This window comes from Mustela nivalis, assembly GCF_964662115.1.
Source record: "Mustela nivalis genome assembly, chromosome: 8".
Classification (NCBI taxonomy): Eukaryota; Metazoa; Chordata; class Mammalia; order Carnivora; family Mustelidae; genus Mustela; species Mustela nivalis.
The window spans coordinates 52,982,529-52,996,598 of record NC_139027.1 but is presented as its reverse complement, the minus strand read 5'-3'; the positions used below and the strand labels follow the sequence as shown (position 1 = coordinate 52,996,598).

Below are 14,070 nucleotides of genomic sequence, written 5' to 3'. Positions count from 1 at the left end.
GCTGATTACAACCCTATGGCTGTAGGTTGACATTTCCCTCTCCTATTTTCTGTACATTGGTATTCGGCTCTAGGGGCTTGATTGGATTTGGGTTTGATTAGTTCCTTTCTCGGGGAGGGGTGGTGGCAGGGAACAAGATTATGGCACAGGCGGTAATGGAACTTAGCTTATCACTGTCCCCCTTTCCCACACCAACTTGGGCCACTCTGGCTTCTGTCCTGCTCCTGGAATACACGCTAGGTCCAGCCTCAGGCCCTTGCCTTGGCTGTTTCCTCTGCCTGTGACACCACTACCACCACCACCACCACCGTACCCCACAGCCCCCTATCTTTTCATGGCCAGCTGCTTCATGTCATTCAGATGTCAGCGTAAATGTCACTGTCAGAGCAGCCCTTCTGGGACCTCTCTGTCTGCTCCTTAGTACTTCCCACCACTGGACACCAGGTGTGTCTTCATTTGTTGGCCTGTTTAGGTCTGCCTGCTCCTGAACTAGAGCATCAGCTTCGTGGGAGCGAGAGTCTCCTCTCTCATGCTCACTGCTATATCCCCAGCAGCTAGAATAGTGTCTGTCCTATGGTAGGTGTTGAAGGAGGTGATGGCGCTCGGTCACATCTTTCTCTGTGTGCTCAGGCAGCCAAAGGAGGCACCGTCAAAGCTGCTTCGGCATTCAATGCCACTGAAGATGCCCAGACCCTGAGGAAGGCCATGAAGGGGCTTGGTAAGTGTCCCACTGGAGGGGAACATGCCCTTCTATGTTGTGCATCACAGAGTCACATAGGGTGCTGTGTCCACCGGCCAAAAATGAGTAGGTCTCTAAGATAAGACAGTGGGAACAAGTTGGCTTTTAAGACAGATTAGGTGGTAGGGCATTCCTTACTCATTTTTCTTACAGAATTAACATTTAATTCACTCATTCTGGATTTCTCCCATTTTAATCTGTTTTGCATGAGAACATTACCAATCTATATGTAAAACTCCAGAAATGTATCTGTTTTCCAGGTAGTGCTGTATGTGTGTGGTACAAAGCCCTTTCACAAATATTATTTAAATGGGTGTGTACACAGTAGCCCAGCATTGTAGTGAAAGCAGCGATTGCTCTTGATATTTTCAGCCCATTTCATGGATGTGAAGTGAAGTCACATAGTAAGTGGAACTGAGCCCTGAGTCACACTTGGCAGGCAAAGGCCTCCAGTGGGCATAGTCACACTGGCATACTCTGACCACTCTTGCCTGGGTGGACATTTAGCAGAGAAGTGTCCTTGGTTCATAGCTGCTGTTAATAATCTCCTTGCAATTTGGTTAAAAACATTGGATCATGAAGCCATATTTCTCAGTTTTTCTCCCCCCAAAGAGCTCATTTTACTCAGGCCCAATGTTACTAGCAACAAATACGACAAGAACAATAACAGCAACTTATTTTACTGCTGTGAAGTTGAGATTTGGGGAGGTTAGCTAACTTGCCCAGTGTCGCAGAGCTAGTAGGTGTTAGAGTCAGGATTCTAGGTGATTCCAGGGGGCCAAACCCAGACAGTGTGACTCCAGAGCTAGAGTTTAAGTCCCCATGCTGTCCTGCTGCCCACCTCTGAATGGAACATTGTTCTGAATCAATAGTCCTTCTCCTCATTTTTCCCTTTTTCATAAATAAGATGGAAAGTGTGCTTGGCCCACTTGTTGTCATTTTCTCCTACTTCTTTGGTATATAGCAAGAATACCGAAATTCAGAATGTGGACCGCATGGCATTCAGAAGTCTCAAAATAAAAGTCAGGAGACATTTGACAACCAATTCTTGTCAGTTTCTGCTGTGTGGGGACTAATGTAAAGCAGACAGTTGGAGGAGACAATGATTATAAAACCTAATCCTTTGAGTTCATGGGTGCTAGATGGGTAAGGCGTACACAGAAATAACTGCGATAGTGTGGTAATAGCTATCTGAATATGACAGTGATAGGAGGGGCACAAATGAGATCCCATTAGGTTCAGAGAGGAGATCCCATTTTATTTGGGGGCATCAGGCAAAACTTCTCCGTGGATGTAGAATTTGAGATGGACTTTTGCAAGGTAAGCTGTTTCAATAGAGATAAGAGAAAATGTATTTCAGGTGAATGGAACAGTATGAGCAAAGGCATGGGATGAGTGTGAGCATTGTCCCACTTTCCAGGTTAGCTGAGGCTTAGGGGAGTCAGAGTAAATACATGGAAAGGTGCCTTGCAGCAGGAGATATTTAGAAAGCAGGAGTTGACTGCTACCAAAGGGAAGTCCTGGGGTTGCCACCGAGAAGGCCACCTGTAGAGTCATAGGCATGGGGCGATGGCCCAAAGGCATTGGCCAGGAAACAGTGCCACAATCATGGCACTCTGTGGGGTGGCTAGAGGGACATATAAACCAGGAGACTGGGAATGAAAGAGGTCAAGAGAAAGGAATGCAGTACAGTTGGATCAAGTACAGTAATTGAAGAGCTAGGTCTGTGAATTTGGCTGCCTGATACCGTTTCCTGTGGATATTTACAACAGTGAATGGGATATTGTAGAAAGTCTCAAATGCTAGAATGCTCTACTTGTAGTGAATCCAGCAGATGGTGTGGGGCAGGGGGGCTCTGTGTATTCCTGAGCAGGGGAGGGGCCCTCTGAGAGTTTTTCTTTTTAGGAAAATGAATCTGGCAAGACTTGGGAAACACCAATTAGGAGATAAGAATATGAGTTAACAGATGTTACATGTGTCTAAGCCCCTAAAATCCTGGATTATAGTAGAAGTGGTAAGAATCAAAGAGGGGACCGATGCAAAAAAGATTTTTAGAATTAAAATTATATGCCTTGGCAGGAAAGTTGAATGTGGAGGATGAGAGAAGGTTAAAAAAAAAAAAAGGCTATTTTGAGGGCTCAAACCTGACTGACTGACTGACTGACTGACTGAAAGAAAGATGGTGCCTTTTATAGAAACGGATAAGTGTAAGCCAGAGTGGGATCCCCCCACCCCGAGAGTTCTGAAGGAGAACAAGAAGGTTGCATATAGATGCCTCTTTCTTTTTCTTTTCTTTTCTTTTCTTTTTTTTTTTTTTAGGAGAGCAGAAAGTAGGTCCCTAAGATACGTAAACAAAGTTCTATAGCTTCCTCTTTACATCTCACACTTTTCTGGCTTTCTAATCTTACAAAGAATAACTATGGTAAATCTAGATTTTTTTCATTTCTCCTGAAATATCCCAATAGAATCTCTTCTGTAGTCACCTCACAATTCCCCCTACAGGTTAAACAGTAAGGAAGCAGAAAACTCACCAAACATACACAAACCTCCAGCTGTTAACCATGACAAGGGTCCAATTTTGAAAAAAATCAGAGTAAAGCCCTCCTGGTAAAAGTTGCTGCAAGAAACAGGGAAACAAAATTTCAGATGTTTAGGGGTGCCTGGGTGGCTCAGTGGGTTAAGCCTCTGCCTTCAACTCAGGTCATGATCCCAGGGCCCTGGGATCGAACCCCACATTGGGCTCTCTGCTCAGCAGGGAGCCGGCTTCCTCCTCTCTCTCTCTCTGCCTGCCTCTCTGCCTACTTGTGATCTCTCTGTGTGTGTCAAATAAACAAATAAAATCTTTTACAAAAAATTTAGGATGTTTAAAATGTGGAATTCTCGTAAAGTTCTGGTAGGCTGTTGCCCAGTGGGAATTTGTCAGCAGTTATCAAAAGGGAACTGCTTGAGGTCAGGTCAGGGAACTGCTTGGAAATGAGAAACACATATACGGATCCCCAAGCACAGTGCATGCAGTGAGCAGCCCATTAAAACCCGGCAAGTGCCAAGTGAAATGGGTGAAGGCGACCAAGTACATTAGTGATGAACGCTCAGCGAGGTACAGAATTGTTGAATCACTATATTGTACACCTGAAACTAATACATACAGTTTGCTAATTATATTGAAATTAAGGGGAAAAAAAAACCCTGCAGAGTGCTGAGTGAATTAAGAGTCCAAATTTGAAACTATCTAGTTTTCAAAACTCAGAGGAAATGATCACAAGATTAAAAATGAGGAGAGGAGCGCCTGGGTGGCTCATTTGGTTAGGTATCTGTCTGCCTTTGGCTCAGGTCATGATCTCAGTGTCCTGGGATTGAGCCCCGCATTGGGCTCTCTGCGAAGCAGAGAGTCTGCTTCTCCCTTTTCCTCCTCTGTCACTCTTGCTCTCTCTCTTTCTCTCAAATAGATAAATAAAATCTTTTTTTAAAAGATTTTATTTATTTATTTGACAGACAGAAATCACAAGTAGGCAGAGAGGCAGGCAGAGAGAGAGGAAGAAGCAGGCTCCCTGCTGAGCATAGACCCCCCCCCCCCACCCCCCGGAGGATTTTAAAATAAAATCTTTAAAAAAAAAAAGTCTGGGAGAGAAAAGCAAAAAACATAGAAGATATAGGAGAACCAAAAGACATGAAAAGAATTGCAGAGAGGGGATGAAGCACAATCCCAGTCAGTATTTAGTGAATATTTAGTCATTGCGGGGCGTTGTGCTAAGGAATTCACTTCCTTGTTTTATTGAACACTTGCAGCCGCCCTGTGAAGGAAAGTGCTGTGATCACTCACATTTGTGAATTAGGAAGCTGATGCTCAGAGAAGTTAGCTTTTTTGTTCAGTGGTAAACAGTTGGTTAAAAGAGAGGCTAAGACTCAAACCTAATGTCTGGTTCCTGAAAAAATAGACAAGCCTACTGAACAAGGACCTTTTTTCTTTTTTTTAAGATCTTATTTATATATTTGTTGGGGTGGAGGGGACCATGAGTGCGAGGAGGGGCAGAGGGAGAAGCAGGCTCCCCACTGAGCTAAGAGCCCAATGTGGAACTTGATCCCAGAATCCTGGGATCATGACCTGAGCCAAAGGTAAACACTTAACCGACTGAGCCACTGAGGCATCCCAGGACCTCTTTTCTTAAAAAAGGTCTCTGTATGGGTTTGGGTAACGCTAGTGTCACAGGGGGAACCTGTTTTCTCACTCCTCTCTCATCACCTCACTCACTGTCCCCACTCTCCGCCAGGCACCGACGAAGATGCCATCATCAGCGTCCTCGCCTACCGCAACACAGCCCAGCGCCAGGAAATCAGGACGGCCTACAAGAGCACCATTGGCAGGGTAGGACGGAGCCTCTCTGACTCTAGGGGCTGACCTAGAACATGTCATGGAGCAGGGAGCAGGGAGCAGTCTCTTCCCCAGCTAGATTCCTGAAGTGGCCCTGGGTTTTTCAAAAGCGCATCCTTGCCTTGTTGAAAGATGTTCTTGGAAAAAAAAAAACAACAAACATTTTCAGCATGTTCCGTCCACTTGGTGGCGCTCTTGGTGTCGTCAGATCCAGCTCCTTGCTGGGACTTGGTCCCTCTGTGGACTCCGCCTCCACCCTTGGGAGTACCCGCTGGGCTGAGCCTCCCTGCTTCCCTGATCCTGGTCAGGCTGCCTTTTAGGCAGTATTTATATCTAATTTGTTCTAAAGGTGCTCTCCTGGGATTTAGAGTCTATTTCAACTCCTCCACATAAACCCATTTGTCACAAATATTCATCCCTTTGGTAATCCTCAGTTGAGGGACACCCTCTGAAATCCTAGAATGGGGCCAGTGTGCTTGGGAACATGTATATATTTCCTTAGCTTACGCATTCAGAGGGTGGTCGCTTACCCCTTGTGGTCTGAATCGTGCACCCCTCAGGGACCCTCTTTCAAACTCATTTCTCAGCCACCAACTTACCAGAGCCTCCCACCCAGCCTTTCCTCCTCAGCTGTGTGATTCGCAAGAATCTTTTCATTGAGAGAACATCATCAGTGAGTGTTTTAGGTCCTGGAGTACAGTCACTCTGATAAATTGATAAGTGTTTCTACCCTCGGGAAACCTTAGTCCGACTGCCTCTGCTGCTCGAAGGCTGGCACTGAAGTACAAGCTGGGACAGAGCTGGCTCGGCGATCCCCCTAAGGCGCCTGCGTGCCAGCTTGGGCTGGAACCCCAGTGGAGAATGGGATTCTTCATAGCTCAGACGGTCTTATGGGCATTTGAAACACTTCTCTGACCCAAAGACATTTAATGAGCACAAATTGGTATGAACACATACGTGATGTGTGACCTGGAATAGTCAGCCTCAGAATGAAGCTGATCCAGTCGCAGTTTGTTAAGATGCCCAGCATTAAAGGATTAAGCTCTAATTTGTTTGTTCCTTCCTAGAATGTGTGTGGATTTGACATAAAAATATGCACAAGAGATTGAAATACAGGGGCTGTGCAGTCAGGTGTGTGAGCATCAGAGATCTGACTTGAACCATATCTCAGCTTCTTTATTTTGGTTGAACTTAAGTGGGTTCTTATTCTGATCTGTTCTAGGAGAAGATGTGAATAAACATTTTTAGAATTTTAGAATTACATTTCTTTTTAGGATTTGAGTCTTAAGAAATAATCGTGGATGGTCACAAAGATACAGCTAAATGCATGTATACATAATGGTACAGAAATAGAAACGGGACCGATGAAAGAATTTATATTCCATCTACATAAAGAAATTTTAGCAGCCGTTAAAAATGTCACAGGTAATTATAGACTTGGAAATGTATTCAAAGTACATGGCTGAGTGAATACATTTAAGTCAGTGTATACAAACTTTTTGATCTCAAGACCCTTTTACACTCTTTTTTTTTTTAATGTTTTATTTTTTTATTTGACAGAGAGGGAGAGATCACAAGTAGGCAGAGAGGCAGGTAGAGAGGGAGGAGAAGCAAGCTCCCTGCTGAGCAGAGAGCCCGATGTAGGGCTCCATCCCAGGACCCTGAGATCATGACCTGAGCTGAAGGCAGAGGCTTAACCCACTAAACCACCCAGGGGCTCCCCTCTTTTACACTCTTAACGTACTGAGGACTTTTTTGTTCTTGTGGATTATATCTATTGAGATTTGCCATATTAGAAATTATAACTGAGGCATCTAAAAATACATAAGTTAACTTATTTAAAAAACAGTAAATATATTACATGTTAATATAAGTAAGACTTTTATGAAAAATAGCTGTATATTCCAAGACAAAAACATGTAGCAAGAAAATTGGCATTGTTCCACATTTTGCAAAGTTCTTAAATGCCTGGCTTAATGGAGGATTGTCAGATTCTCTGTTTCTGCATTGTTTGTAGTGATGCGTGGTTCTGGTTGAAGTATAGGAAGAAAATCCGTTCTTGTACAGACACAGAGTTGGAAAGAGGGCATTTAAAAAGCCTTTTAACAAGGGGCGCCTGGGTGGCTCAGTGGGTTAAAGCCTCTGCCTTCAGCTCAGGTCATGATCCCATGGTCCTGGGATCCATGGTCCTGGGATCGAGCCCTGCATCTGGCTCTCTGCTCCGCAGGGAGCCTGCTTCCCTGCTTCCTCCTCTCTCTCTCTGCCTACTTGTGATCTTTGTCTGTCAAATAAATAAATAAAATCTTGTTTAAAAATTTATTTATTTATTTATTTGACAGAGAGAGAGAGAGAGAGATCACAAGTAGGCAGGGAGGCAGGCAGAGAGAGAGGAGGAAGCAGGCTCCCTGCAGAGCAGAGAGTCCGATGCGAGGCTTGATCCCAGGACCCTGAGATCATGACCTGAGCCGAAGGCAGAGGTTTAACCCACTGAGCCACCCAGGCGCCCCAATAAATAAAATCTTTAAAAATAAATAAATAAAAAGCCTTTTAACATAATTGTGGAAGTGTAGATGTGTCCAGTAGCCGTTGCAATACTCCACTGTACAGCTGTGAGAGAATGACAGCGAAAAGGCAGATACTGGTTTCCTGTTATCGTGAAGTGAGCTCCGCTCTTGCAGGCCCCACAGAGGGGTCTGGAGACCCCAGGCATCCTGGGCCCACGCTTTGAGAGTGGCTGGTTTAAGTTAGCATGGTGGTTACACAGAGCCCCCTGCTTGCTTTGCAGGACCTGGTAGACGACCTGAAGTCAGAACTGAGTGGCAACTTCGAGCGGGTGATCGTGGGAATGATGATGCCCACCGTGCTGTACGACGTGCAGGAACTGCGAAGGGCCATGAAGGTGTGTGTCCCTCCTGTCCTGCAGCCGCTGACCAGCTTCCCCAAGAAAGTGACAAAAGCCTTGTGAGAGTGGGGAGGGTGAGGCACAGGAGAGAGATTCCCCTCCTTGAGGACAATGAGAAAATGTGACATTACCTTACGGCAGTTGTCACTTAAGAGCTGTTTTCGACAAAGTGATGCAGCCAATCATTTGCTCTTTCCTGGGGCTCCCTAGGGAGTGGTGATAGTTGTGTCTGTAGTGCAGCTCTAGGAACTTTGTCGTGTTAGCTGCTTCTGCGGTATGAAACTTTATGGCCAATGCATTGGGGCCTCTGGGTCTGCTGGAGGCTCCGAACTGTCAGAAAAGGTTCTTGGCCTCCCTCGGTGCTGGGCCCACTGTGCCCTAGTCCTGGGTCTGCCAGTTTTGAATGACCAGCTATGAAATTCCAATACAGTTGCCCTCCCTAACCATGTCCGTATAAACAGCCTCATGGAAGGTTCCAGGAAAGCAAAGAGGTTAACAGTCTTTGCCAGAAGATTCTGCCCTTCAAAGGAAAAGTACAGAAGTCAAGGAGAGATTAATCCCCAGAGGGTAGACACTGTCCATAATCTGGCACAATAACAACAGCCTATAAATATTTGTTATTACTAGAAACAACTACGGTAAACACTTTGGAATTTGGGCAGGACAATCAAAAATGAGCAAATCCTGAATTGCTAGAACCTGGTGGGTTGTCTTTATTCTCTGCGGATTCCTAGGTATATATGCCTCCATGTCTGGGATCCAGCGTTGTGAACTGGCTCCTAACTGCCTCTCCTCTGGGTTTCGTGTGCAGGGAGCTGGCACGGATGAGGGCTGCCTGATTGAGATCCTGGCCTCCCGGACACCCGAGGAGATCCGACGCATAAACCAGACCTACCAACTTCGTATGTAGTGTCCTTCGTGGCCCCTCTTGAGGTTTCACTGTGATTTGAGAAGTAAACTAGCAGCAGGTCATTACCTACTGGCCAAACTCTCCTCGTACAGTGATGCTGACCATGAGGGAGCCTCAGTTCCAGGCATATCCCTGTCTAGGGAGATGAGAGTCTCTTGGCTTCTCCAGATTTTTCTGGTGAAGATGCCACTCCATGGAAGCCACCCAGTGTAGCGTTTTACGACCTGGGAAGTTGGAAGGTTGCTCCTTATTACCAAGCAGAGAATCAAATGTGTTTGTGCAAAAGTGGTGGGACAGCTGAATCTTAGCATCCCAGGGAACAGCTTGGAGGGGCTGTCTAGCCCAACTTCCTCCCTCCAGACGGGACTCTATGCCCTCCAGCCATCTCAGTAAGATGGACATCTCCTGCCCTCTTAAAAATCTCCAGAGGGTAGTGCTTTATGAAGAGCCGTTAATATCTGCCTTTTTGTTCTAAGGCGATTTTAAAAAATGCACAAAGGTTTAGCCTACAGTTCTTATTTGATCTTGTTCATATAGCTAAAAATGTCCAGCAACGGCAGATTGGCTAAGCAAACTGCGGTGTACCCACACAGTGGAGTAGTGGAGTGATAGGTAGTCCCCAAATTGTCTGTGGAAGGCTATTAGTAAATTTCATGAAATTCATTATGGTGGAGTTTTGTAGGTGTTTTTTTTTTTCCCTCCTTCATTTTACTTATTTGTTTTTCCCTAAGTTTCCCATAGCGAATATGCACTGCTCTGGTAGAAAGAAAACAAAACAGTAAGAGTTTTTTGGTAAGATTTCAGAGCAGGAGATGCTAGACCTTGGGAGCTTGGCCCAAGCACTGAGATCCCCACGTCTGCTGAATGTAGGTTTTCTAACCCCGAGGGGCTGTGAAGAGTTAGAGGATCTCTGGGGTAACTCTCGAAGGAGCACCCAGGCAGAGAAGGCACGTGCTGGAAATTTGGGCCTGACGGTCCCCTGATGGTCCCCAGACATAGTTTCAGAAACTCTGCTCCATTTTCCTTTCAGCCGTCCCCCTTCTCTGTGTCACTGGGAACCATGGTGAGAACAGAGTCCTGACAGTAGGAACCTAGAGGGAGGGTTACAGCCGTAGTCTTCCTCGACCTCCCATGTTAAGGAACAGGAACAGCTTTGCTTCCTCCATAATGACAACCTAAACTTAACCTTGACCATTTTATCAGAGTTCAGTTTTGGCAGAAGTGTGTGCAGGGTGAAAACCGTCATGAGGAGCTGCTTGAGCAAGCTGGCTAATCCTGTGTGGGGTTGGGGGTGCAGAGGGCCCGGGAGCAGGACACAGGGCTGGGCAGGACTCTGTTCTCATGCAGCTCATTCTGTTCTCTTTGCAGAATACGGGCGGAGCCTTGAAGATGACATTCGCTCTGACACTTCGTTCATGTTCCAGAGGGTGCTGGTGTCTCTGTCCGCTGTGAGTTGCTCCCTTTGTGAGCTGCTTCTGACAGGGGTTCAGTTCTGCTGGAGAGCTCACCCTGGATCCCCTTTTCCAGATGTTCCCATCCTTTCGTCCTCCCAAACGGGAACATTGCCCAGGTCTTGCTGTTGGGCCTGTCGTTTGTTTTCATTTTTCTTTTAGAGACTCTGGGTAGTCATGCATGCCCAGTTATTTGAATGTATATATCCCAGTACCTAATACATGCCAGATATCCTTACTGCTCAGTGCATTGAGACAGCTTCTAGGCTTTACGAGTTCATATTGTCATAAAGGAATATATCAGGTACACAGGTTGCCGTAATAAAGTCAGGAAGAGTACACATGGAGAGGAATAGAGTTAAAGGAAGGTTCAAGGATAGAGTCTGGTCGCAGAAACAGGGAAGAACCTTTGTGACAGAGGTGCCTGTTCGCAGAGGACCTGGGGGCTTGCTGGGGTGTAGGTAGGGGCATCACAGGCAAGAACAGCCAGAGAAAGGCAAGGAGGCAGGAAACACAGGGTGTGGGGTGTGTTCAGGGAACAAATGACTGAGCAATTGGCAGTAATTCTAGGAGCCAGGTGGAAGGATGAACTGGAATCCCTTGTTGGGAGAGCACTAGGGAGCCACTGAAGGTTTGGGAACACGGGAGTGAATTGCATTTTCAGAAGAGTAACATAAATCGTGATATGTAAGGTCAGCTGAACTGGAAGCTGGGAGGTCTGGTAGGAAGTTACTTCACTATTCCAGATGAGAAATAAAGCAGGACTGGGTCAGTGTGGGAGCAGGGGCATCAGCAAATAGCAAATGCGTACATGAGATATTTCACATGACTTCCCAATTTTGTCTTTATCCCAACCTCCTTCCTGAGTGTAAGACTCTGATTTCTCGCTGCTTTTTAAGGTGCTTCCTCAAATGAGCCTCCTAACCTAAACCTGAACTCCTTTCCCTCCCCCCGCCCCAAACCAGCTCACCTTCCTGACCTGCCTGTTTCTGTTCCTCCTGTTGCTCTTCTTCCAACAAAGTCGGACCCTGGGAATCATCTCTAACCCCATCTGTCCCCTGTCTCTGATAGTTTAAAATGCCAGCCTGTTTTTCTTACTCCCTACCCATTTTTTCTTTGCCTGCCATATTTAGCATTCTGCCAAGCCATGCCTAGACCATAGAATATTGAGACAGCCTGACAGATAAAAACAGGCTCACAAACCGGAGAAAAGTTGCCTGTTTTGTGGCTGGTTAGCATTCCTCCAGGCCTTAACCCCGCCCTCCCCGGAACCCGGTGTCAGTGAGGGGTTGGGGCATTTTCACCTGCTCCTTAAGCCCCACTACAGGCTTCGCTTCTGTTCTAATTCTCTTCCATTCCCAGCCTCTGTTTGGCAGAACTGATCAATGGAGATGAGTCAGTTAGGAAGGCTTTGGTCAGCCAGGAAGACACAGGAGTGGTAGGACGCCGCACAGGGAAGGAAATAGGGGAGGAGACAGCAGGAGAGGGGGCGGTCAGCAGGTGGGTCGTCCTTCCCCTTCTTCCGGCAGAGACACCCACACAGCATGCAGGAACTGCTGGCTCTCTGGTTGGTAATGCTATCTATGCACAGATTAGGGCCATAGGAATAATGGAAGTGCATTCAGAGGACATCTGTTATCCCTCCCTAGGCTGGAACTGGGACCCCTGTTGGCATTCCGTCTACTCTACCATGTCCTTGGGTTCCAGCCGTTCTGTCTTGACAATGCCCCTCCCCCCACCCCATCTTCATGGATACTGTCTCATTCTCTTTGGTTTTCTCAGGGTGGCAGGGACGAAGGAAATTACCTGGATGATGCTCTCATGAGACAGGATGCTCAGGTCAGTAGAACTGCAGTTTCTCTCTTTTTTCTTTTGCCGGTGAGGCCTTATTTGGTGGACCCCCTCTTACATTTCAGTGTATATTGTTGGCCAAGCTGGGATATGTTCTCTGGGGTGGGGGTGGGGGGAGAAATTCCCACAGATGACCTTTTTATTTATTTATTTATTTTTTTAAGATTTCATTTATTTGAGTGAGAGAGAGCATGAGCAGGGAGAGCAGCAGAGGGAGACGGGGAGGGAGAAACAGACTCCCCACAGAGCAAGTAGCCAGACGCAGGGCTCTATCTCAGGATACCAGGATCATGACCTGAGCCAAAGGCAGACCCCTAATCGACTGACCCACCCAGGCCCCCCAGATGACCTTTAATAGCAGAAATTTCTTGCAGAAATATACCTGGGGCTTGGGGTGATGCAGGGCATCATTATATAATATCCCTGGGTTCTTGACATTGGGACCATGGTATGGCCACCCCAGAGAACCATGGAATGTCTTCTGAATCACTTGGAGGTGAAGGGACCTGCCTGTGCTTTATTTACCTTGCATTTTTACTTTCCCAGAGAGAACATTTGATAGAGCCTGTATAAAACAGCTTGGCACACTGTGTACCCTAATGGGCAAATCCCAAGAGGCAGATGTTTCCCTGGTGTCAGCCCACTGGGACCAACCCCCGATTTACTGTGGCCAGATAACACTAATTACAATAGCTAATAAAAAACAGGGCCTTGCCAGGTACCAAACACTGTTGAGAGCTGTTGACCTAAAGTATGAATCCTGCAATAACCCTACGACCCAAATACTGCTATCCGCTTTTTATGGACGAGGGAATTGAGGCTTACAGAAGTCCAGTTCCTTGCTTAAGTTCACATGGCAGAACTAGGATATGAACCTGGGCAATTTGGATCTAGACCCTGTACTCTTAATCAATACACAACCATAGGGAAGGGTTGGTCCCATTAGGTATGTGAGGTATGAACCCTAGGGCTTCTGCGGGAAAGAACCTGTTGCTTTCACAAGAAGGGAGAGGGGTAAAAATGTCATAAGAGTTCTCAGGACACAGAGAGGCCCATTCCACACTGGAGAAATAGGAAATTGCCTTTAATCCAGAAGCTTTGAGGAAGGAGGTGCTGCTGGAACTCCCGGATGCTTAAGTGAATTTCAGCTACTTCAAAGACAGCATTTTTGGATATGTTGGAGGGCGACTTCATAGCCCAGGTGAATACCCACCATCATTTTCTGGTGGGTCTCCTAGGTGCCAGGCATTGCATTAACTGCCTCATGCTTTTTCCTTATAACACATCGGTGAAGTAGATACTGTTACTTCTTATGCTTTAGAGATTAAGAAACCGATGCAAATACAGGAAAATACAAATCAAAACCACAATGACATACCACCTCACACCAGTCAGAATGGCTAAAATTAACAAGTCAGGAAATGTCAGATATTGGTGAGGATGCGGAGAAAGGGGAACCCTCCTACACTGTTGGTGGGAATGCAAGTTGGTGCAACCACTCTGGAAAACAGCATGGAGATTCCTCAAAAAGTTGAAAATAGAGCTACCCTATGACCCAGCAATTGCACTACTGGGTGTTACTCTAAAGATACGAATGTAGTGATCCGAAGGGGCATGTGCACCCGAATGTTTCTAACAACAATGTCCACAATAGCCAAACTGTGGAAAGAACCTAGATGTCCATCAACAGATGAATGGATATAAAGAAGAGGTGATATATATACACAATGGAATACTATGCAGCCACCAAAAGAAATGAACTCTTGCCTTTTGCAATGACATGGAGGGAACTAGAGGGTATTATGCTGAGCGAAATAAGTCAATCAGAGAAAAACAATTATCATATGA

General features: G+C 46.1%; 1 protein-coding gene across 8 annotated transcripts in view; it reads left to right on the top strand.

Annotated features, from left to right (window-relative positions):
• ANXA4 (annexin A4) overlaps positions 1-14,070 on the top strand; it is a 73,690-nt gene that overhangs the window by 44,526 nt on the left and 15,094 nt on the right. For 4 of the 8 annotated variants that reach the window (XM_082744087.1, XM_082744088.1, XM_082744090.1 and 1 more), the window contains 6 exons: positions 631-718; positions 5,008-5,102; positions 7,894-8,007; positions 8,822-8,912; positions 10,289-10,368; positions 12,154-12,210. In XM_082744087.1, the coding sequence (XP_082600213.1) occupies positions 631-718; positions 5,008-5,102; positions 7,894-8,007; positions 8,822-8,912; positions 10,289-10,368; positions 12,154-12,210 (525 nt within the window). The remainder of the gene's footprint in view (positions 1-630; positions 719-5,007; positions 5,103-7,893; positions 8,008-8,821; positions 8,913-10,288; positions 10,369-12,153; positions 12,211-14,070) is intronic. The other 4 variants (XM_082744091.1, XM_082744092.1, XM_082744094.1 and 1 more) reach the window with 1 other exon arrangement.